This window comes from Trachemys scripta, chromosome 1, assembly GCF_013100865.1.
Source record: "Trachemys scripta elegans isolate TJP31775 chromosome 1, CAS_Tse_1.0, whole genome shotgun sequence".
NCBI classification, from domain to species: Eukaryota; Metazoa; Chordata; order Testudines; family Emydidae; genus Trachemys; species Trachemys scripta.
This window is the reverse complement of record NC_048298.1, coordinates 138,695,108-138,721,256: the sequence shown is the minus strand read 5'-3', so window position 1 is coordinate 138,721,256 and position 26,149 is coordinate 138,695,108. Positions and strand designations below refer to the sequence as shown.

The window sequence follows — 26,149 nt, the reverse complement described above, 5'->3', positions numbered from 1 at the left end:
GCAGGCCGCTCTCCCAGACCATGCCTGGGGCGGCAAAAAAGCCAGAGCCGGCCCTGTCTCCAGCAGATGGAGAGAGGGGCGCAGGCTAGTGCGGAGGGGGGATTGGAAAAGGCAGTAAAACAGGTGGGTTGCCTGCGGAGCTCATATCTTAACCTTTAAGGATACAACATGTCTGAAACGCCCCTGTATGGTTTCCCTGCTTCCTTTCCATTTTCTAAACTCTACCTCCAAGTGAAACGTGCCTGTTTCTTGTTTTTGTGTTTCACTCTAGCCATAGCTCCTGCAGAAAGATAGATTAACTGCAAGCTTCAGTACTCTCCCTTGCTTTCCCTGAATATCTAAGGGTACCAGCAACAACTGATGATAAAATTCTCACTCTCTCTGTAGCACCTTCCATCCCAGGAACTCAGAGGTCTTTGCAAAAAGCAATTCAATATCACAACAATAAAAATCTCATTATCCTTAATGTCAAGATGGGGAAACGGAGCCACATAAAAGTAAAGTGCCTTGTCCAAGATCATATAACAGGGAAGTGATAGAGCCAGAAACAGAACCCAGGTGTCCTATGTTCTATTCCCCATGCTCAATCAACCAAAGCCATAGTCTCTCTCTGCTAATATATAATTTTATATGAAATCTGGCTAATACACACTAAAGGCAGAAAAGTTTCCTGAAAGGATTAAGTCCCTGGCTTTGTATGTAAAAGGTTGCCTAGACCTGATACTGCAGTTTGAACATCAATGTACATAGGAGATGAGAGCTCTTTAGCCCAAGAAATTGTGTGTGCTTCCACAGACGACTCTTTGTTTTATGGGTTTGAATTGATTCAGAATCTGCACACAAATCATATTCACCATAACACTGCCTTCTTATACTGCAGGTTTCAGGTTAGCTGTGGGATTTGGGATACTCTTAGTTATTCTAATGTCATGTTTCTCTTCATTGTGTTTTAATAGTGGCTGGTGCAGGTGCCAGCTTAACAGCCTCTGGAGGCTGAATCTTCTGTACAGTGAGTATAGCCTGGGCAGTGGCAGGGCAAGCTCCCCGTCCCTCAGTAACGTGCCTTAAGGGTGTCTACACAGCAATACGAGATGTAATTGCAGCATGGGTAGACATACATAACCTAGCACAGCTAAGAATAGCAGAGTCATACAATGGCTCAGGCTTCAGCGTGGGGTGTACAAGCATCTTGGAAATGCTGGGTATATATTCGTATTGCTAGGCTGTGCTGAACCCTGTGGCACCACATCTACACTATTTTTAGCCGTGCTAGTGCTGGTAAAGCTAACGCATGTATGTCTACCAGTCCTGCAGTCACACTTTGGATTGCAATGTAGACATATGCACAGAGCTCTGGGGGACACCTGTACAGGAGAGATGGTAATTCAGTCCTGGGTCTCTCTGGTGAGACCACCAAAAAACAGCCAATTAGAGCTCTGTGGACAGGCCTCATTACTTTTATGTTCTCCCTCTTGGGTGGAATCACACAATATTCCAACTCTCAGATCAGGCAATGGGCTGTAGTCCCCTGTGTACCATCCATGATTTCTTAGCCAGGTCCAAGTCTAACTGGGTTTTGGCCCCTGCCGTAGATTTCTCTTTAGGAGCTCTAATTATTGATTGTTACAGTGACCAAGTAGGTTTCTTAAAGAAAAGTATTTTTTATTCAGAACAATGGCGTTCAGTGAAACAGATTCTTAAGACAATAAGTCTATATGCATTTATGCCTTACCTATGGCTTAGGCAGGCTAGCTTATTCCAGACTCCCCACTTCCGGACTCTGAGATGCAACACATTTCCATTCAGATCCAGTGTCTCCCTGTCTCATTGGAGGCTGTGCTCTTAATAGTTCCAAAGCACTTTGTTTAGATTTCTCTCCTGGACCACCCCGCTCTTGTGTCACCAGCCAGGCAGTGTCCCAAGCAAGGTAGAAGTAAAACTTCAGAGGAGTAAAACTTTATTGTTTTTGAGTACCTGCAACAGGGCTTGTCTGAATCCATTGTTTGCTTTCTGCCCAGTGTAACTCTCCCAGGATTTAGCTCTGGTAGTCACATAGCAAACAATACAACAGCAATCCAACAATCAGACGAACAGGTGATATTCATAAAAATATTACAAGCAGCTCCCACATTCTCCATGGTGTCTATGCAGGAATCCGTCAGTGAGTTTTGAAATTCAGCCACCTTTGGACCAGGGCACAGCAGTTATTAATACAGGGATCTCATCTCACCTACCTCTGAAATGAGCCAAGAATACAAGGGATCTTCACCAAACTGAAATAAAGGCTCCTGAAGGGGTAGAGAATCCCAGTATGTCACTGTTTCCCCACTACATCCTCTAATAAGGGGGCAAAGAAAACCAGTATGTTCCTGTCCCCTCAGTGTAATAGCTGTTGGGAGAAGGGAAGGGATAGAGAATCCTGACTCCCCCTCCCCCCCAGCCACTTCGACATCTGCTGAGGCGGGGTTACAGAATTAAAGTATGTCCCAGCCTTCCCAGTGTGGGAGCTATTGTTTGATATCAGAGCAGCAGGATTCACAGCTGTTAGATCTGTCATTCCCTGAAACTGTTCTGCCCTGTACTGACCATAACACAGAAGTAAATGATAAGAACCAAATTGCAGGGACATAGCCTGGAGCATTCAGACCCTGGAGTCTACCCTGCAGGAGACTGATGCTTTCCCATCTGACTCAGTACTGACCTCACATTGCCAACAGGGTGCATAGGCTGCTGTGCTGCAAGGAGTAATGTGGGTGACACTGTGACAGATTGGATCACAGAAACCCCCTTGGGAACTGCCACTTAATGTACCAAGACTATCCTTACTCCTGTTTTCCCTGCCAGCTCAGGACTCCAGCACCCTGTCTTGCTGAGCCAGACATTCCTGTCTGCTCCAACAAAGACCCGGGGTCTGAATTACTTGCCCCAAAGCTGCAGGTTTACCTGAAAACAGCTCACAGAAGTGTGCTTGTCTTTAGCACTCAGATGCCCAACTTCCAATGGGGTCTAAACCCAAATAAATCCATTTTACCCTGTATAAAGCTTATACAGGGTAAACTCATAAATTGTTCGCCCTCTATAACACTGATAGAGAGATATGCACAGTTGTTTGCTCCCCCAGGTATTAATACATACTCTGAGTTAATTACTAAGTAAACAGTGATTTTATTAAATACAGAAAGTAGGATTTAAGTGGTTCCAAGTAGTAATAGACAGAACAAAGTAAGTCACCAAGCAAAATAAAATGCGCAAATCTATGTCTAATCAAACTAAATACAGACAAGATCCTCACCAGTTCCAGAATGCTCCCTTTTACAGACTAATCTCCTTTTAGCCTGGGTCCAGCAATCACTCACACCCTCTGTAGTTACTGTCCTTTGTTCCAGTTTCCTTTAAGTATCCTGGGGGGGTGGAGAGGCTCCTTCTTTAGCCAGCTGAAGACAAAATGGAGGGGTCTCCCACGGGTTTAAATAGACTTTCTCTTGTGGGTGGAGACCCCCCCCCCTCCTCTCTCCTATGCAAAGTCCAGCTCCAAGATGGAGTTCTGAAGTCACCTGGGCAAGTCACATGTCCATGCATGACTCAGTCTTTACAGACAGAAGCAACTGTCCACATGGTATCTTGTATGTCTCCAGGAAGACTTCTTATGTGGATTGGAGCATTCCAAGATGCATTGTTCTCCAAATGCTTCCTAATCGGGTACTTAACCTTGCGAATTCCTTCCTAAAGAAGCTGACCAAATGCCTCACAAAGCTTACTTAGAAATCAAGCAAGTATACATAACTTTGAACACACGAATGGTGCCTGCATACAACTAGGATGAACATAACCAGTAGATCATAATCTTTACGTAGCTATGTTACATGGAATATGTAGCAAAACCCTATTCCAGTTATATCATACATACATTTATAAGCACACACACATTGGGGAGAGCTCTTCATTCTGAGTCAGTTCTGACCCCATGCTTTTAAAATGGATGATCTTCTGGCCAAGATGCTGGAGACTGAACAGATGAGCTTTGTCAGCCTCCACAGTGAGATGAGGAGGCCTGGGGGGAGAAATGGCTGTCCTGTGCTCAGGGCATTAGGGCTTCTGTCAGCCCCTCCCCTACCCCCCCCCAGCAAGGTGGTATGTCTTGAGGGGCACCAAAAGAGGGAAGGGAAGGGTGTGTCTGATGATCAGGAGGTTAGGGCTTATCTAATCCTCATGGAGAGTAGGGCTTGTTACTGAACTTCCTCAGTCCATGACTCTTTCTCTCCTGCATCCCAGGTGTGGCAGCCCTGGCTCTGTCTGAGAACTCCATGGGCAGCTTTCTCACGATGGCTGGTGCTAAAGAGTTTCTTGGGTTGCTCTCTCAGGGTGCCTACTGTGACACCCCAATATTCACCACTGTCATATAATTAGGATATGTTTTGCACAAAGTATGCCTTGTGAGGTATCTTTCTAAAATTCTTGGTCTTCTACACATTAATATCTCGTTGGATTGTATGTGCTATCATTGTATGTGAAGTTATGAAGTTTGGCTATGTATGTGTTACTGAAACATGTTGTGAGGTTGAAAACACCCACAAGCAGCCTTTCAGGTACAACAATAAAAAGGCCAAACAATGTCAAAGTCTTATTGAGGAAATGCACACAGGCAAAAGGATTACCCCAGGAACTGTGTACAATAGAAATCTCTCAGAGTTAGCACTACACCATGGGAACTGTTTGACCCAGATCACAGCAAAAGAGCTTTCCAGCAAGTGGGAAGAAGATATAAAAGGGGGAAATTACATCATGATGGTACCTCACTCTTCCTACAACTCACCTGGAAACACCTGAGGAACAAAGACTGAACTGAAGAAGTGATGAGCCCAGGCTAAAGGGATTTCTAGCCTGTGTATGAAAACCTGGGAAACCCAAGCTGCAAAGCAAATGCAGCTTGTGCCTCAAGAATCTGACAGTCTGTTTATCACTCAGGATGAAAATTTGCTAATTGATATCCTACCTATCTAGTATTTTAAGTCCAGTTTGTGTTTTTGTTTATTTACTAAGTAATCTGCTTTGATCTGTTTGCTGTCACTTATAATCACTTAAAATCTATTTTTTGTAGTGAATAAACTTATTTTATGTTTTAATCCAAACCAGTGTGCAATTGAGCTCGGTTACCACAAGTGTGCATGATCCTCTTCACATTGAGGGAGGGGCATATACTGGTCAGATTTTATCAGGGCAGGACGGTACTGCTCTGGGGTCCTAGACTGGTGGTTAGAGAGCCTGCATGTAACTGCAGCTGGGTGTATCCCTACCTGTTTGAATGCTGGTGGAAGTGCAAGCTTGGAGGGCTTTGCAGTGTGTTACAGCAGCACAGTGGGAGAGGGAGCCCAGGCTGGTGGATCAGAGGGCTCAGTGGTACCCCAGTTCCAGGTGGCACCCCAGGGGGAAACTGTCACACCTATCCCTTTAGGAACTCCCGTTGGTGGTCTTTCAGGGTGTCTGGCCCTTTAAGAGCTCTTTAGTCCTATCCTCTCAGGAGACCTGTGTCTTTAAAAACTCTTGGGATTACCCTCCAGATTAGAGCTCTGGGTTCCTGCCCTTTTGAGGGTTGGTCTGTCATGTTGCCATGATTAAATACATTTATAGTGCATAACAAGAACTTTATGGAATCTATAGACTTTGATGGCACTGTTTAAATTGACTGTCTACATATACACATCTACACAGATTACATGCAAATAAACTATACTAAAAGAACATTATTTAGGTCACAATACCAAGCATTCAAAAGTTAGGAATACCAGAATTAAGGTTCTCTGTGCAACCTTAATTTAGCACCCTTGTGCATATGATTTATGTTACAATCTTTAAAGTCATGTTTTTACAACAGGACTGCTGTGTCAGTGGACAGGATGGAGGGTGCTCAAGGAATGAAGTGTTGCCAACTAATGTGATTACATCACAAGTTTCATGATATTTCATGATATTTGGTGTTTTTTCTAGCCCTCATGGTTGTGGAGACAATCTTGACAGCAATACCTTTTTGTTTGCTTTCTGGGTTTTGAGCCAGCAAACAAAAAGAACCCAGCATTTATTATTTTTAGAATGTCATGATTTTGGGACCTGACTCATTATTTTTTAACACTTGGGGTTAGCAATAATGGGAATGAGGCAGCTGTTCAATATTTATTTTTTCCTCTCATCTTCTACTGTGTGGCCCTTTGCCTTATTTACTACCTACCATCCATGTCCTGCATTATTTCTTATTATTTATTTCTTCATGGGATTTTTTTGGTGCTCATCAGCATAGTATCTGAGCCTCCCAAATATTAATAAAAGGCTCTCCACATCTCTACTATGAAATAAGAGACCACTATTATTCCCATTTTATAGATGGGGAAACTGAGACTTGCCTGAGGCCACACAGTGAATCAATCGCAAAACAAGACTTAGAACTCAGAAATGTCTTAATTACCCAGTCTGTGCACATGCTTCCAGACCACACAGTATTACTGCCAGAGGTGCTGAGCACCCACAGCTCCCATTGACCTCTGTTGCTGTTGTGAGCACTCAGCACTTCTGTGAATCAGGTCCCAAGCTGGTCTGTCTCAAGTTGGGCATTCAGAAAATAAGGAACGCAGTTAATGGCCATCTGCTAATATTCTGATTTAAGTAACTTGTCCAACATCACATTGGAAACTTGTGGCAGAAGCAGGGATGGATCATGGGACTGAGTTCTCTTCTACAGTATTAACTTGCCTAAGCCACAAGACCTTTTCTCTTCTTGCAGCCCTTCCTTCTTCATAATCTTTACATGCCTTCCAACTTCTGCACAAATGATGCAGGGATCCTACAAAGCCTCATTCACTGCACAACCCTGATTCATTCCTTGCATGCTGTGCATTCTGTGCACTGAATTAAGGGTATCACACAGTGCTTTCTCACGGTGCTGTTCTCATATGGTGCCTTCTTTGCTCTTTAGAGTTCTCTGGTCTTGCCCTCTCAAATCGCCTGTCACTTTAAGAGCTCCCTGTACTGCCTGCTCTGGTCATTTGATCAATGGAAAGCTTCTTGTGTTACTTTAGCATGTGTAATACGGGCTCATAGAAATCAGAAGATTTATCAGGACACTGAAAGTAACAACTCCAGCACACACAAGATAGACTTGATTTCCTCCTAAACCCATGAGCAGATTAGAAACAATAACATAATATGAAAACGAGACAAGAATTTAGCAGTAAGGTAAAAGATATAGCACCACCTCCTCATGGAGGGGCAGTCAACACTGATCATTACACATGGTAGCTGGCCCTTTAAGAACTTGTGGTGTGGCCTTTCAGGACACCTAGACCTAGCACTTCACTAATTTCCTGGTGCTGCCCTGATTTGGCCCCTGGCCCCCTTCTGGTGCTGCTGTTTTAAGCCTTGTATTCACTAGGAAAGAACGACTCCTCCATCCCGGTTACCTTGATCAGCTAATGTGTTAGAACTACAAAGGCCTTGGCTACATTAGGGTGTCAGCATACATACATTGACACAATTTGGCTAACATATGCCTCAAACGCACCTTTCTTCCTAGTGGAGACATGGCTTAAGTGGGCTTGGCCCCATAAGAGCTCCTAGGTTCCCTGTGGTGGTGCCTAGCCCTTTAAGAGCTTCCTTCACTGCTCTGTTGCATTGCCTGACCCGCTAAGTCCCTGGGTTTCTCTCTCAGGAAGAGAGTGAAAAGCTTCTTGTGCTGCTCTGCCATAGTCGCTGGCCTTCTAAGAGCTCACTGGGCTGCTCTTTTAGGCAGCCTGGTCCTTTAAGAGCATTCTGGTGGTACTGCTCTGTTAGGGTGCAGAGGGCGTGGAGGCGCTTAGGGTGTGTGGCCCTTTAAGAACTCCCACAGCTGTTCCTTGGTGCCTAGTCCTTGAAACTTCTCTTTTCTCCTGGGACACCGAAATTGCACTGGTTTAAATCAACTCAAGTTAAAACACTAGTTGAATTAAATCCAGTTTATTTAGAGCAGTTTAGGGCAACTCCTGAGTTTAGACACGGTCGGGGCCCCTGTGTGAATGACGCTGTAAGAGAGCGCTACCTCGCAGAGGGTGACTGCCACTTGCTCTTCAACACTTCCCTTTCCCGCCGCTGCCCTCGTAGGGCGCTTGTCCCTTTAAGAGCTAGCTCCGCCCCCTTCTGCCTGGTGAGTGTTGCAAAAGCTGCGGCAGAGTCAGAGCTAAGGTAGCGTATGGAAAGAGGGGAGCCCCTAGTCCCCCTCCCTGCCCTCACCTTAGCTCCGGGCCCGGGTGAGATAGGGAGGTGCCTGGCTGGCGGGGGCGGCTGAGGCCTTGCAGCCCTGGGGAGTGGGTTGCATCTGCCCAAGTGCAAGGGGATGGACAATGATTGAGGCCCCCGGGGAAAGGGAGGCCCAGCAAGGGCAGCATATAGTATTCAGAATGTGTGTGTGTCAGGGGTAGGAAACGGGGAGGGACGGGGACGAGGTGGAGTGACAGAGTGAGACAGCGAGGCGGGGGGGGGGGAGGAGAAGGGCTGGGGGAGGCGGGGATCCCTCCCAAGGGCAGATAAAGGGGAGCTTAAGGCCCCCTCTTTGTCATGGCGTCTGCATTGCTTTCCTTCTGCATCCCACCCAGCCACCCCCCGTCAAGCCATTCTAGGGGTGGCCACACCACGACCTGTGAGGTTCCTTCTCCTGGGGGGAAGGCGTGTTCGGCCCCTATGGTCATTCAGTCCTTGGTCTTTGCTCAGGCGGCTTGGGGGCGGGGGCAGTCTGTAACATGTGTACCCGCCCGCCATAAAGCTCAGATGAAACCCCATCAGCTTGTTCATGGAGCAGATGAGTGCTGGGCAAGGCTCTGCATCCCCCGTGGTGCGCTGTCTGCCAGGGGTCCTAGAGCCCTACCATCACTCGTGCTTTCTGGGTTTTTTTTCCCCTCAGACAGGGTGAGGTGCAGTGCCCCCTGCCCTCACCATGGCCATGAGGGAGCTCGTGGAGCCTGAGTGTGGGGGCTCTAACCCCCTTATGAAGCTGGCTGGCCACTTTACCCAGGACAAGGCCCTGCGGCAGGAGGGGCTCCGAGGTCCCTCGGCCTGGCCCCCTGCAGGTCTTGGAGCAGAGGCAGTGAGTACTGGGGAATGGGTTGGGGAGTCCATCTGACTGCTGATGTGAGGAGTGTTGGTATGTCTCTCTGTTGCGAGTGATGGGCAGGGATGCACTGGGGCTTTGGGGAGCAGGAGTGGGGGGTCTGTCTGAGCACATGGGAGGCTGTCAGGGCAGGTGGAGGTTGTGAGGGGGCCGTCTTGTTAGTGGGAGAAGGGCTGTGAGGGATCATGGGGCCTACCCCATTGTAGGGGCTGGTTGTAGGATCACTAGATTGGGGGAGGGGGAGTCTGTCCAGTCACAGCAGGGGTATATCCAGAAAGGAGAGATGTGGTTGTCTCACCCATTGCAGGGGATCTGTCTGGGTGGGATGTTGGTCCTGCTGTGTGTGTGGTGTGGGTCTGTCATGGGTGGGGGTATGGTACAAGTTAGTCCCATGGTAGTGGGGAGGTGATGCTGGAGGCCAGGTCCCATCACTGGGGTGATTGTTTGGCATCTTTTCCCACAGGTGTCCAAACCTTTGGGAGTGGCCTCTGAAGATGAGGTAAGAACAATTGTATCACTCTCCTTATCTTTCTTGCTGCCACATTCTCTCTGCTCCGTCTTCACTCTTCCTGTCTCTCATTCTCTTTTTGCCCTCCCTTCTTTCTCTCATGTTTTTGGTTCCAGAGCTCCTGCTGGGTATTTCTCATCAAAAACTCTCTCTTTCTCTCCCTGGCAGCTGGCTGCAGAATTCCTACAAGAGCAGAATGCCCCCCTGCTCTCCCGTGCCCCACAGACCTTTAAAATGGATGATCTGCTGGCTGAGATGCAGGAGATTGAGCAGTCAAGCTTCCGCCAAGCCCCACAGCGAGGTGAGGGGGGGGGGGGGGGGGGGAAAGGGCTAGGGGCATTGGGGTTTCTGCCACCCCCCCGTCCCCCCGGTGGTATGTGTTAAGGGGAACTGAAAGAGAAGGCCTGTTTAGCTAGGGCAGGGTGTGTCTGAAAATTAAGAGGCTAGGCTTTCTCTAATCCTCATGGGGGTGGGGCACTTGGGGTTTGTCACTGAACCATCCCCATCTCTTGCCCTCTCCCAGCTCCAGGTGTGGCAGCCCTGGCTCTATCTGAGAACTGGGCCCAGGAATTTCTGGGAGCTGCGGATACTACAACTGACGTCTTCCCAGATTACAATGAGGCTGACTGGTCGCAGGAGTTCATTGCGGAGGTGACAGGTGAAGGCTTCCTTTGTGAAGTTTGGGTGGGGTGTTGCCTGGTAGCATGCCCCCCTCTGTTCTCCCATGCAGGGGTTGTCGTGCGTGAGATTAGAGTGCATCTGGTAGACGCAGCAGATAGTATTCAGAATAGGGCAGTTCGCCCTAGCAGCTTGCCTCCGTGGGAATGTCACACTGGTACAACATGAGGGGTGAAATTAACCTGATTTAGAATCATAGAGTTTAGGGCCAGAAGGGACCACCAGATCATCTAGTCTGACCTCCTGTGAGTCACAGGCCACCAGCACCCGCACTGTGGTCTCATTTCAGTTGTTGTGTTTAAAGTTTAAAGTAGCCCCCAGGAGACTAGAGTATTGTGTGTATTAGTTAAACCGTGCAAGCAACCCGTGTGGGCCTTCCTATTGTGGTGCAGGAATGTCTTATTTTGGTTTAGCTAAAATCTTTTGGGAACAGGTTTAAGCTAAACTAAGATGCTCTTACACTGAAATAAGTGTCCAGTGCGAGGTCTGCATCAGTTTAACTAATTTGGTTTAAAAAACGTTAATTTAAACTAATGCAGCTTTTCCACATAGACAAGGCTAAAGCTGGTCTCTCCCCGGCTACATGAAGCTCTCTGATGCTCCCTCTTGGGGTGAAACTTGGGTCCTGGCCCAGAGGGGAATATTTTGTTGAATGTTTCAGCCAAATCTGTTAATCAATTTCTGCAATCGGAGGGGGGAGGGGAATCTATGTTTCCCGCTTCAAAATAAATGTTGTGGGGTCCTTTCTGTGCCTGAAAACAAATGCAATTAATGTTTCCTGCTGGGAGGGGAATACTCTGCTTGTTGCACTAGCTGGGGAAGTGACTTGCTCAAGGTCACACAGCATGTGAAGATTTGGGATGGACTCTAGTCTCCTCCACTCTAACCAACTGAATCTCTACCTTGAACTGTTGGGCAGCAGTTAAACAGCTGCTATGCCCCACCCCAGAGGTGGCTTCTTTTCATTGATCACTGAAACTATCCATATTTATTCCTTTCATACACCCGTTGGAGATAGGCGTCATACTTAACATTTATGATGATCTTTGAGAGGCTCTGATGAAAGAAGCTAGAAATATGCAATGTGTTATTCATTTTCCTGATGAATGAAATTTCCCACTTTGCTGCTGTCCAAGTTTTTGTTGTTGTTTTTGTTTTTTAATAAAAAAGCAAGAACCCTCTGTTAATGTAACAATCTGGACTACAAATCTAACTGTAAATTGGAGAGATCTAAATTTGAAGTTTCTCTGAGCAGTGTTCTGTTTTATCTTCTTGTTCCTCCCTCTTCTCCCACCACCCAATCACCGGTACAGACCCTCTGTCTGTATCTCCTGCCAAGTGGGCAGAAGAATATCTGGAGCAGTCAGAGGAGAAGCTGTGGCTGGGGGAAACAGAAGACCAGTCACTGGCAGATAAGTGGTGAGTTTCTCTGTTCTTCCCTCCTGCACCCACTAATGTCCAGGGTGGGTGAGGTGTGGGAGATGACAGAAATCCACTCTGATCTCAGAGCTTTTGGGTCTCAACCAAGTTCTCAGATCTTTGATTCAAGAAAGCGGAAGAGGCAGAGCCTCCTCCACCCAACACTGGCAGTTTCAACAACAACATAACTAAACACGGGGACCCTGGTTTCATAGGGCTTGTCTACGCTGCAGCAATCGATGCATTGGCGGTCGATTTAGTGGGTCTAGTGAAAACCTGCTAAATTGACCACCGATTGCTCTCCCGTGGACTCCTGTACTCCACCTGATCGAGAAGAGTAAGGGGAGTCGACAGGAGAGTGTCTCCCATCGACGTCGTGTAGTGTGGATGCTGCAGTAAGTAGATCTAAGCTATGTTGATTTGAGTTACACTATTCAAGTAATTCAAATTGCGTAGCTTAGGGTACATCTACACTACAGGGGGGAGTCGATTTAAGATACGCAAATTCAGCTACGTGAATAGCGTAGCTGAATTCGACGTATCGCAGCCGACTTACCCCGTTGTGAGGACGGCGGCAAAATCGACTTCTGCGGCTTTCTGTCGGCGGCGCTTACAACCACCTCCGCTGGTGGAGTAAGAGCGCCGATTCGGGGATCGATTGTCGCGTCCCAACGGGACACGATAAATCGATCCCCGAGAGGTCGATTTCTACCCGCTGATTCAGGCGGGTAGTATAGACCTAGCCTTAGATCGACTTTTCCCTTTAATGTAGATTAGGCCATAGAGTTTAAGGCCAGAAGGGACATTATGATCATTTAGTCTGATCTCCTGCAGAACAGAAGGTTAGATTCACAAAGGTACTTAAGTGCCTAAACCCCAGATTTAGATGCCCAAGTTCCAGATTTAGGCTCCGTTGCACCTCACACTCCTGCCAAACTCTGTAGTGCCTAAACTTATGCAGTGTCTACACTTGCAGGGTAAAAGTTCCCCAGTTCCTAAGTTTCTGGGCATGTGCATAGTTGCCTCACAGTAGGTGTCTGGGCACCTAAGCCCCAGAACGATTCACAGACTCGGGGAAGATAGATGTTCACCTGCCTAAGTCCTGTGAGTGCTCAATCCAGTGGATGTGCTCAGAGGCTGCCTACTGCATCAGGTCCCATTCAAAATCCATCTGGAGATGGTGATGGTGGCAGCAGCCACCTTATAACTTTTAGCCCAGTGGTTAGAGCACTTGTCTGGGATGTGGGAGAGGCAAGTTTAATTCCCTCCTCTGCCATAGGGGGGGAACAGATTTTCACAGGGGTCTCCTACCTCTCAGGTGCGTGCTCTAACCACTGGGCTATTGGATATTCTGGTGTGGGGCTCCCTCAGTCTCTCCTGCTGAAGCTGTTCTATTGTGGATAAATAATTTTAAAAATTCATGGGAGCCAGGGAACTGGACTCAGGGTCTCCCACCTCCCAGGTGAGTGCTCTAACCACCAGGCTACAGAGTCGTTCTCTCTCCCTCTGGCCAATGACTCTTTAAGTATTTATCCACAGTGGAACAGCTTCAACAGGAGAGTCTGCTGGAGGCCCACATCAGAATATCCCTGAGAAGACTTGAACAGGGGTCTCCCACCTTTCTCCCACTCAGGCAGAGAGGGGGAATTGAATCTGGTCTTCCACATCCCAGGTGAGTGCTCAAACTATTGGGCTATATATATAAAGTTGGGTATCACCACTACATCGTCCTCCTTCTCCTCTGGCTGTTTTATGTGGAGTTAGACACCTGCCTAACTTGTTTTCACAAGAAACACCTTATGTGCCTAAGTTGAAGAGTCTGACTCCAGGAGAGGGGCTCCTGGCTGTGGATCACTAGCAGACGCAGGTGCCTATCTCTGTGCCCTGCTTAGGTGGATCCTCACCTAGTCTACTGGCTTTTGCGAATCACATTATACAGTGCCCATCTCTCTTCAGTCGTTGTACAGGGAGCCTGGGCGCCTAACTCAGGCTTTATGGATCACAGTGTTGTTCCTGTGATTTTTCTGGGTGCCCAAAAGTTAGGCATTGCAGTGCTCTGCATCACACCACCTAAATTCCTTTGTGAATCTAGCCCAGGGATGTCATCACAAAGACCAGTAACTTCTGTTTGAGCTAGAGCATATCCATTAGAAAGATACTGAGCCTTGCTTTAAAGATTTCAAGTGATGGAGAATCCACTGCATTCCTAGGAAGTTATTCTAATGGCTAGTTATCCTTGCTGTTTAAAAAAGTTGCACTTCATCTTCAGTCTAAATGTATCTAGCTTCATTTTCTAGCCATTGGATTTTGTTTGTCTTCGTTGGCTAGATTAAAGAGCTCTCTCCCATCAGATATCTTCTTCCTTTGTAGCTATTTATAGACCATGACTTCACCTTCTCTTTAATAAGCTATATAGTCTTAAATCACTGGAAGGCTGGTTTTCCAGACCTTGAATCTTTCTTGTTGTTCTTTTCTGAACCCTTTCCCAATTTTCAATATCCTCTTTCAAATATACACACCAGAACTAGACACTTCCAGGAATGGCTTCACCAATGTGTATACAGAAGTAAAGCCACTCCTCCTACACCTGTTTGCTATTCCCATGTTTATATGTCCAAGGATTGCATTTGCCGTCTTAGCCAAGCTTCCTACTAGGAGTGCCTGTTCAGTTGATTATCCACTCTTTCCAGAGTCACTGTTCTCCAGGATACAGCCCCCATCCTGTATGTGTGACCTGTGTTCTTTATTCCTAGATATCTGACCTTGGTTTTGGCAGTATTAAAACACTTACCAAGCGATCCAGATTGCTCTATATAATTGATTTATCCTTATTTCACTCCACCAATCTGTGTGTCATCTGGCACAGTTATCCCAGCAATGACTTCCAGATTGTTAATAAAGATACTGAATAGTATTGGGTGAAGAACAGATCATGTGGGCTCTCCAGCCCCAGGGACTGTTGTGTGGCGTGATGCAGAGAGGGGGGTAGGCTGTGAATAAACATGGAGCCCCCTACTGCTAAGGCCTTGGCTACACTGGCACGTTATACTGCAATAAAGCCTCTCAGAGGGCTCTACCTTACTCCCCGTCCACACTGGCAAGACACGTAGAGTGCTCTGACTCCCTGGCTCGAGCGCTCCTGGTACTCGGGACCGGCTCCAGGCACCAGCGCAATAAGCAGGTGCTTGGGGCAGCCAAGGGGAAGGAACAGCACGTCCAGCTCTTCTGCTGCATTTCGGCGGCAGGTCCCTCGGTCCCTCTCAGAGGGAAGGGCCTGCCGCCGAAGAAGAAAGCGGTGTGGTGGAGCTGCCGCCGAAGTGACGCCCATCACGGCTTTTTTTTTTTTTTTTTTTTCCCCCCCGCCGCTTGGGACGGCAAAAACCCTGGAGCTGGCCCTGCTGGTACTCCACCTCCCCGAGAGGATTAACAGCTGTTGCGTATTGGGTGAGACGCTTCAGTGCCAGTGTAAACGAGAAGTAACATTACAAACATCCCATAATCCCCTTAACTGAAGTGGCCTCTCTTGTCTTTGTGAACTTGGGACACCGAAGTGCCCTTTCAAAGCTCAGTTTCGGAGTGCCGGCTGCTTATCTGGTCTGAGGAAAAAAAAACAAACAGCTAATGTTTGCTTTGAGTGAGTGAGAGAGAGAGGCGGGGGAGGGAGAGGGGTCTGAACTTACAAGACAGCGTGCTGACACACTCTCAGCACCCAAAAACCCACTCTCTCTCCCCCCACACTCCCTGTCATACTCCACCCCACCCAATTTGAAAAGCACGTTGCAGCCACTTGAACGCTGGGATAGCTGCCCATAATGCACCACTCCCAATGCAGCTGCAAATGTGGCCACGCCAGTGCGCTTTCAGCTCTCAGTATGGACAGACTGGAGCGTTTTCCCTAGTGCGCTCTCCGAAGGCTGGTTTAACTTAAAGCGCTCTACGAGTAGCCAAGCCCTTAGTGTCAGATCAGACTCTCTCTCTCTCTCTCTCATTATTACAGGTATGAGGAATATCAACCTGAGGATGATCTTAAGAAAACTGCCAACGATTTCCTTTCTAAAGTGGATGACCCCAAACTCAACAATTCTGAGGTGAGAAATGCTATGGAGCCCCACGAAGGTATGTGTGTGAGGGGGGTGGGAGACCTCCTGCCATTCTGTGTCTCCCCTCCTTTCTCCCTCTAGTTCTGGGGGTTGAGCCCTACAACCCCCAGGATCATGCCTTCCACCATACAACTCTGGTGAAACTGGCATATTTTATCTCCTTTTCCTTCTGGTGCTATTGATTCTGGGGGCCCAGATCTGCCTAGCAAATATGGAGAGTTTGGTGGGGGTTGTTGGTGAAGGTTTCTTCCCACATTTCATTTCTTTGTCACAGTTCCTAAAGTTTGTCCGCCAGATCGGAGACGGGAGGGTGTCGATTGAGGCTAATCAGGTGACCCTGACCCCCAGAGACCAGGATCAGGCAGAGCAGTGGACAGCTGAGTTTATACAGCAGCAGGTAGGACCCCAGCCCCAGCTGCTCACAGTGTGCAAACTTCCTTGCAGCACTGCCCAGCCTTGGGGAGGGGAGAGACAATGGCAGGGTGAACTTTCTCTCAGCAGGGTCCCATTAACGTTCAGCCAACGGTGGCGTGGGGCTTCCGGAGCATGAGCTTCTCCAAAGCAGTGCCTAGCCAGGAGCAGAGATGGTCTCTGGCAGTGTGAACTTCTTCACAGCAATGCCTTGGCAATTAGTGTTCACTTGTAGGGGGGGTTCCTTACAGCACCCCCTGCTGGCAGGGGAGATGCATTGCATTGCTTTTTAATCTTGCAATCTCAAGGAGCTCCATCTTATTTCTTTCCCTCTAGGGGGTATCAGATGCCTGGGTGGATCAGTTCACCCGAACTGGGAATGCATCCACTCTGGATACAGAATTTGAGCAAGCCAAGACTGCTGTGGAGGTAAAACTGGATGGGAGAGTGTGACGTTCCCCTCTGGAGTTATCTGGACCGGTGATGTGCTAGGTCACTCCAATCCTTGTCTCTGGGAGCCAGCCTTACCCTGCTCTGCTGTGAGAACCCCCATTCCCGGGCTGTTCACGCACAGCCTCTGGCATGTGAGCTGCTTGGATTGTGCAACCGAATGACACTAGCCAATATCTCTGGTCCCAGACTCAACCCTAGGAACCTCCGTCTTGCAGTGTCCAGTTATGCCCGCTGGACGCTGCAAGTGTATATGAGTTTGTCAATTTAACAAAGAAATTGATATGTACCAGGCTTGTTGTCCCAAGGGGAGTCTCTGACACGCTTCAAACCAAATGCACTGCTTCAGGTAGAATAAACAAACAGATTTATTAGCTACAAAGATTTAAATGATTATAAGTCAAAGCATAACAAGTCGGATTTGGTCAAATGAAATAAAAGCAAAATGCATTCTAAGCTGATCTTAACACTTTCAATACCCTTACAAACTTCAGAGTCAGGTGAGCATTACCTTATCGTAGTCCCAAACTGACTAAGGGAAGGGGGGGGAGGGGTGACTCACTCAAGAGTCCAACAGATCCTTTGTTGTTGCCTAGGCCAGTGTCCCTTGTTCCTGTGAGGCTGGGCTGGGTTTGTCCCATACATGCCCTGAGGGGGTGTGAACTGCCCTCTGCTCTTGGGGAGTTTTTGCCTGGGCTTGCTTTAAGCCATGAGGACACATTTTCAGCCTTATAACCATATACATGAAATTATAACGTATAACATTACTGTAACAACAATGCTCAGTGCATCATGAGCTTTCTGAAGACACCCAACATGACAAACTTTGCATTGGATACCACACAATCATTTTATAAGAATGAAGATGGAGGGTGTAGGGTTTTCCGATGAGGTACAGAACGTCACAGAGAGGTTGGGGTATGAAGGGTGCCTTAGGGCCCCAGAACTGTCTGAGTCCCTTTTCTTGTCAGGGGAGAGATGAGGAGGGGGGCTCAGAGCCCTAGAGAGAGGAATCTCCAGGGAACATGTAGGGGGAGCTCAGCAGGGTGTTATCCTTTAACTTCCTTCTCCTCTCTTCAGTCAGATGTGGATTTCTGGGACAAGCTTCAGGCAGAGTGGGAGGAGATGGCCAAGCGAGATGCAGAGGCTCACCCCTGGCTCTCAGATTATGAGGATCTCAGTACCTCCTCCTATGACAAGGTAATGGGGGGCAGCGAATGCGGGGTGCTGTGCTGGGCAGTTCTGAGAGCTCCCAAAATCCCTTCTCCCAGGCTGGGTACTGAGAGGGCTGCTGCAAGGCAGCTCATGCTGCTGGGATCCCCTCTTAGTGTCAAAGGCCAGGCGCTGTTCCTGACAGCCAGTCTCTTGTCTGGGCATGGGTGGGCACTGCTGTGAGGAAGTTTGCTGCTGCCAGAGTCTCTGTCAATACCTTTGACCAGGGTCAGACTGGAAAAAATACATGGTGGTTCTTGCTGAAGCCCTGACCACTGCTGAAGATTCAAATCAATTGTAACACACCAGCAGTTAATTCTGGTGCTCCCCACAACACAAGCCATTTCTTTCTGTGTCCCCTGTATTGATGGAGACTCCCTAAATTTGGTAAACTTACACACAAACACACACCCCTGCACAACTGATGCATCTCTCCCCAGGCTGGGGCGTGGGATCTTTCACTCCAGACTCAGTGGGAAGCAGAGGGGGCAGGAGCTGCTTTGCCCACGTCTGCTGTGAGCTGGCACACTGCAGCCCTCTCAGGAGGGAAATACCAGCTGCTCCATGTGCTCAGGGACCAACTGTTCATCACCCATTGCAGTGTCTCTGGCTATTGGAGCAGAAAGGGGTGGGAGAAGATAGTGGTGGGTTTGCAGAAGTGTTGATATGGCATGTGGGCGCACATCAGCTGTTTCTGAGTCATGCCCTTGACCCACCTGTCTCCTGCCCATAGTGTTAACCCCTTGCTTGCTGTCTCTGGTAGGGTTATCTCTTTGAGAAAGACAATCCCATGAGGGATCATCCACAGGCATTTGATGAGGGTCTGAAGTGCCTGGAGAAGGGTGACCTCCCCAATGCTGTCCTGCTCTTTGAGGCTGCGGTGCAGCAGAAACCTGACCACGTGGAGGTGAGCGGAGCAAGGAGAGCAGGTCTGCTCCAGGTATCTTGCCATTTGGAGCCTGGCTCAGCTCCCTAAGCAAGGTCAGACTGGGTCAGTCTAGGGATGGGAGATCCACTTGTCAGAGTTTCAAAGCAACTGCACTTGTATCCTCACCTTCATGGCCCACTCCAGGGGTGCTCAGCCTTGTCTCAGGTTTCTAGCCCTTACCTGTTTCTGGGCAGGGGGCCTATGTCCCACTCCTTTCTGGCTGGGAGTTTTACAGCTGCACAGCTCCCTGCCATACACTATTGCCAGCAAGCAAGTCTGCCTAATGGCCAGAGCCTCTGTGTTGCTTTCTCTCCACAGACAACAGTGTTTTACCTGTCACCACACAGCTCTTCCAAAGAAAAGTACATTTATTCTATGCAAAAGCATCACAGAGAAACCATGTTAAAAACAATAAAAGTTCTTACCCGCTTGCTAAGTACACCAGCAATCACCCACCTTCCACATGTAGAATCTGGTAAGCCATCACCCTTCCAATCCTTCCACAAGGCTTGGGCCTCCCCTTGGACAGAAGGTCCTGCCCATTTGCTGAATCAAAATGAAGGTCCTGACTATCTTTAAACTCAGCCTTTTATACCAGAAGCCCTTTCTTTGTCACTTGGTCTCTGGAAGACCCAGCTTGTACCAGTATATGCAAACCTCCCTCGGGTATGGTGCTTCTCTGGGGATGTTTACAATCCCCAGGGTAATCCTCCCCACTGTTTTTAGCTCCTGGAGGAGCTGGGGTAACCTGCCCCCATGGAGTAGAACATGATCATACAGAGAACTTTCATGAATGTAATACAAGGCTCCCCAGAGATATAGCCTGGGGTTGCAATATGGCCCACCACTCCCAAGCTGGGGGAGCTGTGCTGCAGGGGGTGGTGTGGGTGACTCCAGTTCTCGGGTGTGTAACTCTGGCTGTGTACTTGTATGTGAACCCCAGGGGGCTTACTGAGAAGATGGTCAAGCTGTGTGCACCTGACCTATGGTGCAGAAGGTCTCCCAGACTAAAGCTGGTTAGAATCTTGGGGCTATAACTTGGGATTGGTAGGTTCTAGGGTATCTGTCTTCCTGAAGCACTAGACTCCCTGCATGAGATGCTGAAGTCCTTACCATGGTGGCCTTGGAGTCATGAGGTTGGTGACTGTCTTCAACAGCCATGCAAATGCTGAGTCTTTTGAGTCAGCTGAGGACTTGACAGCTAGGGTGGGTCAGTCCTAGGTGTCTGGCTCAATTCAGACAGCTGGTCTCACTTCTGATTTGGTGTCCTGATTAGGACTGGATGTTGGACAACTGGAGAGCTTACCCATGTCCTGGTCAGATCACTATCTCCTGTTGTCTGAGGTCAGGGAACGCTGCTCCATTTGGGTGAAGGGCCAGTTCTGACAATCTGCTGTCAGCGATGGGACTGAAACACTTGAGGGAGATGAACATGCCACTCCATCAGTGGTTTGATAGGACTATGGGCTCTTGTCCTTGCCATTGATCATGTGGCCTCTTAGGTACCCACTTCCTTGGCTTTGTCCTTACAAGTCACCATGGTAGACTCTAGAGGGCCAGTGACAGAGTGAGAGGGAATATTGCTGGAATGGCTGTGATGGAAGTCTTGGGGCCCATTCTGCATGGTGTGCTATGGCTGTGCAGGAGACAAAGAAGGGATGCTTTGCCTTCATCCTAGTATTCACAGAGCCCTGATCAGGAGGCTAGTCTGAGTCATTGCTGTGAGGATGAAATTGAGATTCGGACTAAACTCTGTTTTCTAGGGGACAGGGCAGTGTTCTGAGGGCATGCATGTTCAATCAGCTCTGCTTCAGTCTCAGGTAGTTTCACACTGAGGCTCTGGAAGGGTGGGGGCACTTAGTCATCACCTGTGTTGGCTCATGAAGGCCATTGACAAGTGGCTGGGTCCATTGCTGGTGGCAAGTAACACTTCTCTTAGAGAGCAGGGTACTGGCTTCCCTGCTTAAGGGAACTTTTGTATGGCTTATGCTTGTTACTTCATGCTGTCAGTCCAGCCAACTGTCAGCCTGGATCAAACCTTCCATTTCTGGGTGAGACGATGGAGCATACTTGTGGTGTGGGGGTAAGACAACTCATAATATCTGACTAACGTTAAAGAGGTTTAAATCCGCTAATCAGGGGAGAGCTGTGGGTGCAGCAAGGAGGCTGTGCTGTCTACATGCTTAGATGATCTGGTGATGGATGAAGATCAAATCAGGTGTCAATGCTGCTATATTTAGATCTCTCAGCTGCCTCAGTATTGTCGATCATGACATAATGATTCACCTGTGGACCACAGCAAGCTGCTCCTGACTGAGTCTCTTAGCATTCCCACTTCAATATCCTGTCTGCTGGGCTGTGCTATCTCTCTGAGGCCCTCAGTGGCCTGAGACCTGCCTCTCTTTCTTCCTCACCCTGCAGTCTAGTCCCAGTTGTAATGGGTGGAGGTGCTAAAGCTGGAGCCCCAGGGTTTAGCAGAGGGGGGACTGCTGGCAGCATGTTGTGTGTGGGGGCGGGACTCACTCCCCCTCCACCTTTCCAAATAGCCCAAACCTGCTGACTTTCAGGATGCATTGCAGAGTCCACCTGTTTTCCTGGGGAGTGTGGGAGAGGTGAGGGTGCTTATGAGGGGTTGGTTAAAAGGGTGTCCAGGGCACAAGATGGTGCCTTTAATTGTACTTGCAATCTGAAGAAGTATAAATAAGCTTGTCTCTGTTTCTGCGTCAGGCCTGGCAGTACCTGGGAACCACCCAAGCAGAGAATGAACAAGAGCTGTCTGCAATCAGTGCTCTCAGGCAGTGAGTAGCTGGTGAAGAGGGTATCTAAAGCAGGACTCCTGGGTTCTGCTCGTGGCTCCCAGAGGGACTGGCTTGCTGGCCACTAATGACACCCACCTTATCTTGGTTTCCCTGCTTAAAAGCTAAACAAAGTTCCAGTGCTTTTTTCCCTGCACCAAATGCAAACTTGGAAGGATAAGTTCCCTGTGGACTGCTGTAGAGAGCGGGTTTCTGACCCAATCAAGGTCTCCTGCCCCCTAATGGATCCCTCCTTAATTTGCCTGGACACTGGCGCTTGCTGTTCAACCTGTTCATAGCCCACCAAGATGGTTGGAGAAGTGTTCTTAAAAGGCCACCGAAGTTTCCTATCCACATCTCCAAAAATGTGAATGCTGTGCACTCTCTCCCCCTCTGCCCTGCAGGTGCCTGGCGCTGCAGCCAGGGAACGTCACTGCACTCATGGCTTTGGCCGTCAGCTTCACCAATGAGTCTCTGCAGAAGCAGGCATGCGAAACCCTGCGTGACTGGCTGCGCCACAAGCCAGCCTATGCCCACCTGGTGGGGAAGGACCCGGAAGGAAGCAGCTTGGCATCCAGCTTGGGATCCTCCAAGCGCATCCTGGGTTCCCTACTGTCTGAGTGAGTCTGGAGGATGGGGAAACTGGGGGAGGTGCAGAATATCCCAGTCCTGCTTGTGGTCTTGTAGCTGGGTCCATTGGGGTGGGGGTGACCCCAGGAAGGGTTGCAGGGAGCTTGCACCCATCAATGGGTGGGTTCCCTCATTCTCTCCCTCCCCAGCTCCCTGTTCATGGAGGTGAAGGACCTGTTCCTGGCAGCCGTGCGCAGTGCCCCCTCGGCCGTAGACCCCGATGTGCAGTGCGGCCTGGGCGTCCTCTTCAACCTGAGCGGCGAGTACGAGAAGGCCGTGGACTGCTTCAGTGCCGCATTGAGCGTGCGCCCCAACGTAAGGGGGCAGAGTGGGGTTTGGGGGGGGCAGGGCTGATTCAGGATTGTGTGTGTGTGTGTGGAGGTGGGGCTGGACTTTGCCTTGGGGGAAAGGCCGATGGGGTGAGCAGCAGGCTGACTTGGGGGGGTGAGTAGGTTTGAATACTGGATGGAGTGGGGAAGAGATGGGGACGTGGGGAGGGTTGTGAAGGACAAGGATGTAGGGTTCAATGCCTGATGCCCCCGTCACGTGCTTCCGCTCCCCCCTTTCCAGGATCACCTCCTGTGGAACAAGCTGGGTGCCACTCTGGCCAACGGGAATCGCAGTGAGGAGGCTGTGGCCGCCTATCGTCGGGCACTGGAGCTGCAACCAGGCTACATCCGCTCCCGCTACAACCTGGGCATCAGCTGCATCAACCTGGGGGCCCATCGGTGAGTGGGAACGAGGGGCCAGATGGGGGTTGGGTGCTGGCCCCGGCCAGGTCTGCTATGACCGAGTGGGAGCCAATCAGTTAGTTGGGAGGGGGCTCAAGGGAAGGGAAGTGAGGGGGTATTGGTGAGGATGTTCCACTTGGTCCCTCTGGGCATAGGATGCGCTCCTTAACCCTGGCAAGGAGGGAGCAGAGCATGTCTGTCTGCCCCAGGAGCAAAGTACCAGCCCCACTCCCTTGGTTCCCAGTATCAAAGGGAGGGAGCATCTCAGAACTATGGAAAGGATCTGTCGCAGTGATTGTCTTCAAGCTTGTGTCTGGAGGTGGGGCTGTCAAGCCACATCCATTACAGCTTGGACATTGGCTTCATTGGTCCTGTAGGCCAATGATGAGGTATGTGAGGAGCAGGGGTAAGAAGAATGGCTGGAGGAAGTGTGGAAGGGTGATTATTGAGCCATCCAAAGAGGGGATCTAGTGGGTCCTTCTCACCCATAGGATGTGCAAACCTCCCCAATTAACTCTGTCTCCCTCCCTCCCATGTCATGCTGACAGTGAAGCAGTGGAGCACTTCCTGGAGGCCCTGCACATGCAGCAGAAGAGCCGGGGCCCACGGGGCCAACAAGGTGCCATGTCTGACAACATCTGGAGCACCCTCCGCATGGCCCTCTCCATGCTGGGCCAGAGTGATCTGTATGGGGCAGCCGATGCCCATGACCTTCCCACCCTGCTCCAGGCCTTTGGCCTCCAGCAGTGACTTGAGGATGGGCTCCCCTGTGAATGCAGGGTGGGCCCAGGCCAGTAGTTATGTCCCACAAGCCCCTTCTAGGGGGGGGCGGAGGGAAAGCTTTACTGGGGTTCACACACCTCCTTTTCAAATCTGCCCTTCAGTTGCTGGGGGCAAGTCATTGGCTGCCATTTCTCTAGGACCTCCCATGGTAGAGGTAACTTCTCACCTGTGTCTTGTGGCCTGAACATCAGTGAGTGGCCCATGTGGCACCATCTCCCCAAGGGATTCTGACCCTCCACGGGAAGAGCTGCTGGCACTGGGAAGCAAATCAGTGGGGGGTGGAAGGGATGGGGAAATAGGAACGTATCAAGATCACTTCTTATAAGATAAAATAACAAGTTTGCATTTGTGATACCCTCATGTCAGACCCTGCCATAACTATGCTGTGCAGCTGAGACTGCCCGCTCAAACGACTGGCTCTGAGCGTGCTGGTTAGGTGTAGGATTGCTTTCTAGTGCTGGGGCTGCCCATCCTGGTTTGCTGTGGGGTCTGAGAGTGCTGGGGCTACTAACCCTGGGACTTTCCCAGCTGAGCATGCAGACCCACCCCCACCACGTGTGTGCAGAGGGTGGGTCACTTTGTGAGGCTTGTAGTTTTGTTTTGTTCGCCCCCCCCCCCCTTCCATGTGCTAGTAACAGTGTCCTGGTTCTGAGTGTGTCTCACTGGGCTCACTCTCACTTGGGATTTGTGAGGAGGCTCTGAGACTGCAGTGAGAAGAGTCCCTGGGGCTGAGTTTGGGGGGTCACCCAGGAACTTGGGGGAAGCTGGCTAACTATAAAAGCACCTTGGCCAAAAGCAGAGGTGGGGGTAAGGTCTTAATTTTCACTTGATTGTCCATCATTGTAAAATAAATTGGGAATTATTTTCTTTGTGCAGATGGTCTCCTCCCCCCTCTCCGCCCCAGCCTGTAATTGAATCTTGTGAATTATAAATATCTGTATATGATTTTGGAGGGAAAGGTTGTTTTCTTTTTTTTTTTAATTGTAAAATATTTTGTATAATAGAAGGGAAAAAATTAAACTTTTCAAAATATTGTAGTGTCTGGCTGTGTGTATGTATTGGAGAGGTGTACGAGCCTTCGTATGGGGAAGCTCCTGTGGAATTTGAGAGGATGCTTCGAGGCCCACAGGAAAGGATGTTGGGGTAGGGCATAACTGTAGAGGGTTGCTGCTGCTGTCTGTGTGTCTCCCCCTACCCTGCACCTTCGTGGACATTAAGGCAGTCTAGGCCCCCACCACTTGGAGTTCTGGTGGCAGACAAAGGCCCCCAATCTGCACAATAGTCAGTGGCAAAGGTGGCCTTAGCTGGGCTCCCCCAGAGAGTCAGGGGAGGTAGCCCAACACCCCCCCTTGAGTACTTTATCTTGGGGCAGGTGAGTGGATGGGTGGGTTCTTTGGCTGGGTCTGCTGCACTCTTCTGCTATATGCGGAGACCCTGTTGGGGTGGGGTTGGTGGAGCTCATCAGAGTGGTCTTGGTATTAACACCATGTTCAACTGAATGGGGCAGTTTCTACCTCTCAGAGCTGGTGATTCAGGTGCTCTACAGATGTCCCTGCATCAGTTATCCTCAGGCTGTTTTTTCCAACTTTTCTTGCTAACCATGAAGGCTAGAAATTTTTTTAATGGTGAAAGCTGAGCTTTTGCTGTGGTCACAACTCTGGAAGTTGGGACCCTGGGCATCACAGACCTATGCCTATGACCTAATCTGTCCCTGTCTGGGACCCAAATATACTCTTGCTGTCCTGGGCCCCTTCCCCATTTTGGTGGGGGGTGGAGTGGGGGAGAATTGGACTGGGAAGCTTTCTCAGAGCTTGATCAGGACAGCGGCCATATGCACAGACCTGTCTCACATAGGTCTTTTCCCTCCCCCTGCATCTTGGTGCCATGTCATCAATGCTCTTGCTGTTGTGGGAGGAAGGGAGGGGTGTGATGAGGAAAATCTTAAATATGCTACCAACTTCCATCCCTGCACAGCACATAGCCCTCAGCCCTCATAGCTTTGCCCCTACAAGGGGGCTTTGCTGTGATATTCCTCGGAGCAGGAGCTGGGGGGGGGGGGCACACTTCATTTTCTAAGAAGTCTGACAGCTGCTTCTGCGGCAAGGGTCTCCCCCTAATCCCAGATCAGCTCATCCCAAGGAAGGGGTTAATCTCTTTAAAATGCCAGGTGCACTGAACTGCATCTCTTCTGGGCTCGCCAAGTAGCATATGGGTCTAGGGGCAGCAATATTCATACAGCACAGCATAGCCTCTCACCACTCTCATATGTGGCCCCTCTCAATGGGAAATGTAGCAATTAAATAAAATAAATAAATTAATGGAGATATCCCATCTCCTAGAACTGGAAGGGACCTTGAAAGGTCATCGAATCCAGCCC

The 26,149-nt window shown here is 49.4% G+C and overlaps 1 protein-coding gene across 5 annotated transcripts; it reads left to right on the top strand.

Annotated features, from left to right (window-relative positions):
- The first annotated feature begins 8,155 nt into the window (after window positions 1-8,155).
- Window positions 8,156-24,805, top strand: PEX5 (peroxisomal biogenesis factor 5). Of its 5 annotated transcripts, none has more exons than XM_034786857.1 (16): window positions 8,156-8,205; window positions 8,921-9,103; window positions 9,591-9,626; window positions 9,804-9,936; window positions 10,159-10,293; window positions 11,627-11,732; window positions 15,730-15,820; window positions 16,107-16,229; window positions 16,580-16,672; window positions 17,774-17,893; window positions 18,669-18,812; window positions 21,561-21,631; window positions 22,033-22,248; window positions 22,408-22,573; window positions 22,829-22,986; window positions 23,538-24,805. In XM_034786857.1, exons 2-16 carry the CDS (start codon window positions 8,954-8,956, stop codon window positions 23,737-23,739), a joined length of 1,944 nt encoding a protein of 647 aa, XP_034642748.1. In that variant the 5' UTR covers window positions 8,156-8,205; window positions 8,921-8,953; the 3' UTR covers window positions 23,740-24,805. The 5 variants fall into 5 exon arrangements, with proteins under 5 accessions (XP_034642748.1, XP_034642736.1, XP_034642762.1 ...); XM_034786845.1 differs by having other exon boundaries at window positions 18,669-18,845; XM_034786853.1 differs by lacking the exon at window positions 8,156-8,205 and adding an exon at window positions 8,234-8,270 and having other exon boundaries at window positions 18,669-18,845.
- The last annotated feature ends 1,344 nt before the right edge of the window (window positions 24,806-26,149 follow it).

What these genes read in the sequence shown, in the direction of transcription:
- PEX5 (XM_034786845.1), top strand. Translation starts at nt 8,954, where the DNA reads ATGGCCATGAGGGAGCTCGTGGAGCCTGAGTGTGGGGGCTCTAACCCC. An exon ending in CCAAACTCAACAATTCTGAG is followed by an intron (nt 15,821 to 16,106) that starts GTGAGAAATGCT and finishes TCTTTGTCACAG; the next exon opens with TTCCTAAAGTTTGTCCGCCA. An exon ending in CTGGGTTCCCTACTGTCTGA is followed by an intron (nt 22,249 to 22,407) that starts GTGAGTCTGGAG and finishes CTCCCTCCCCAG; the next exon opens with CTCCCTGTTCATGGAGGTGA.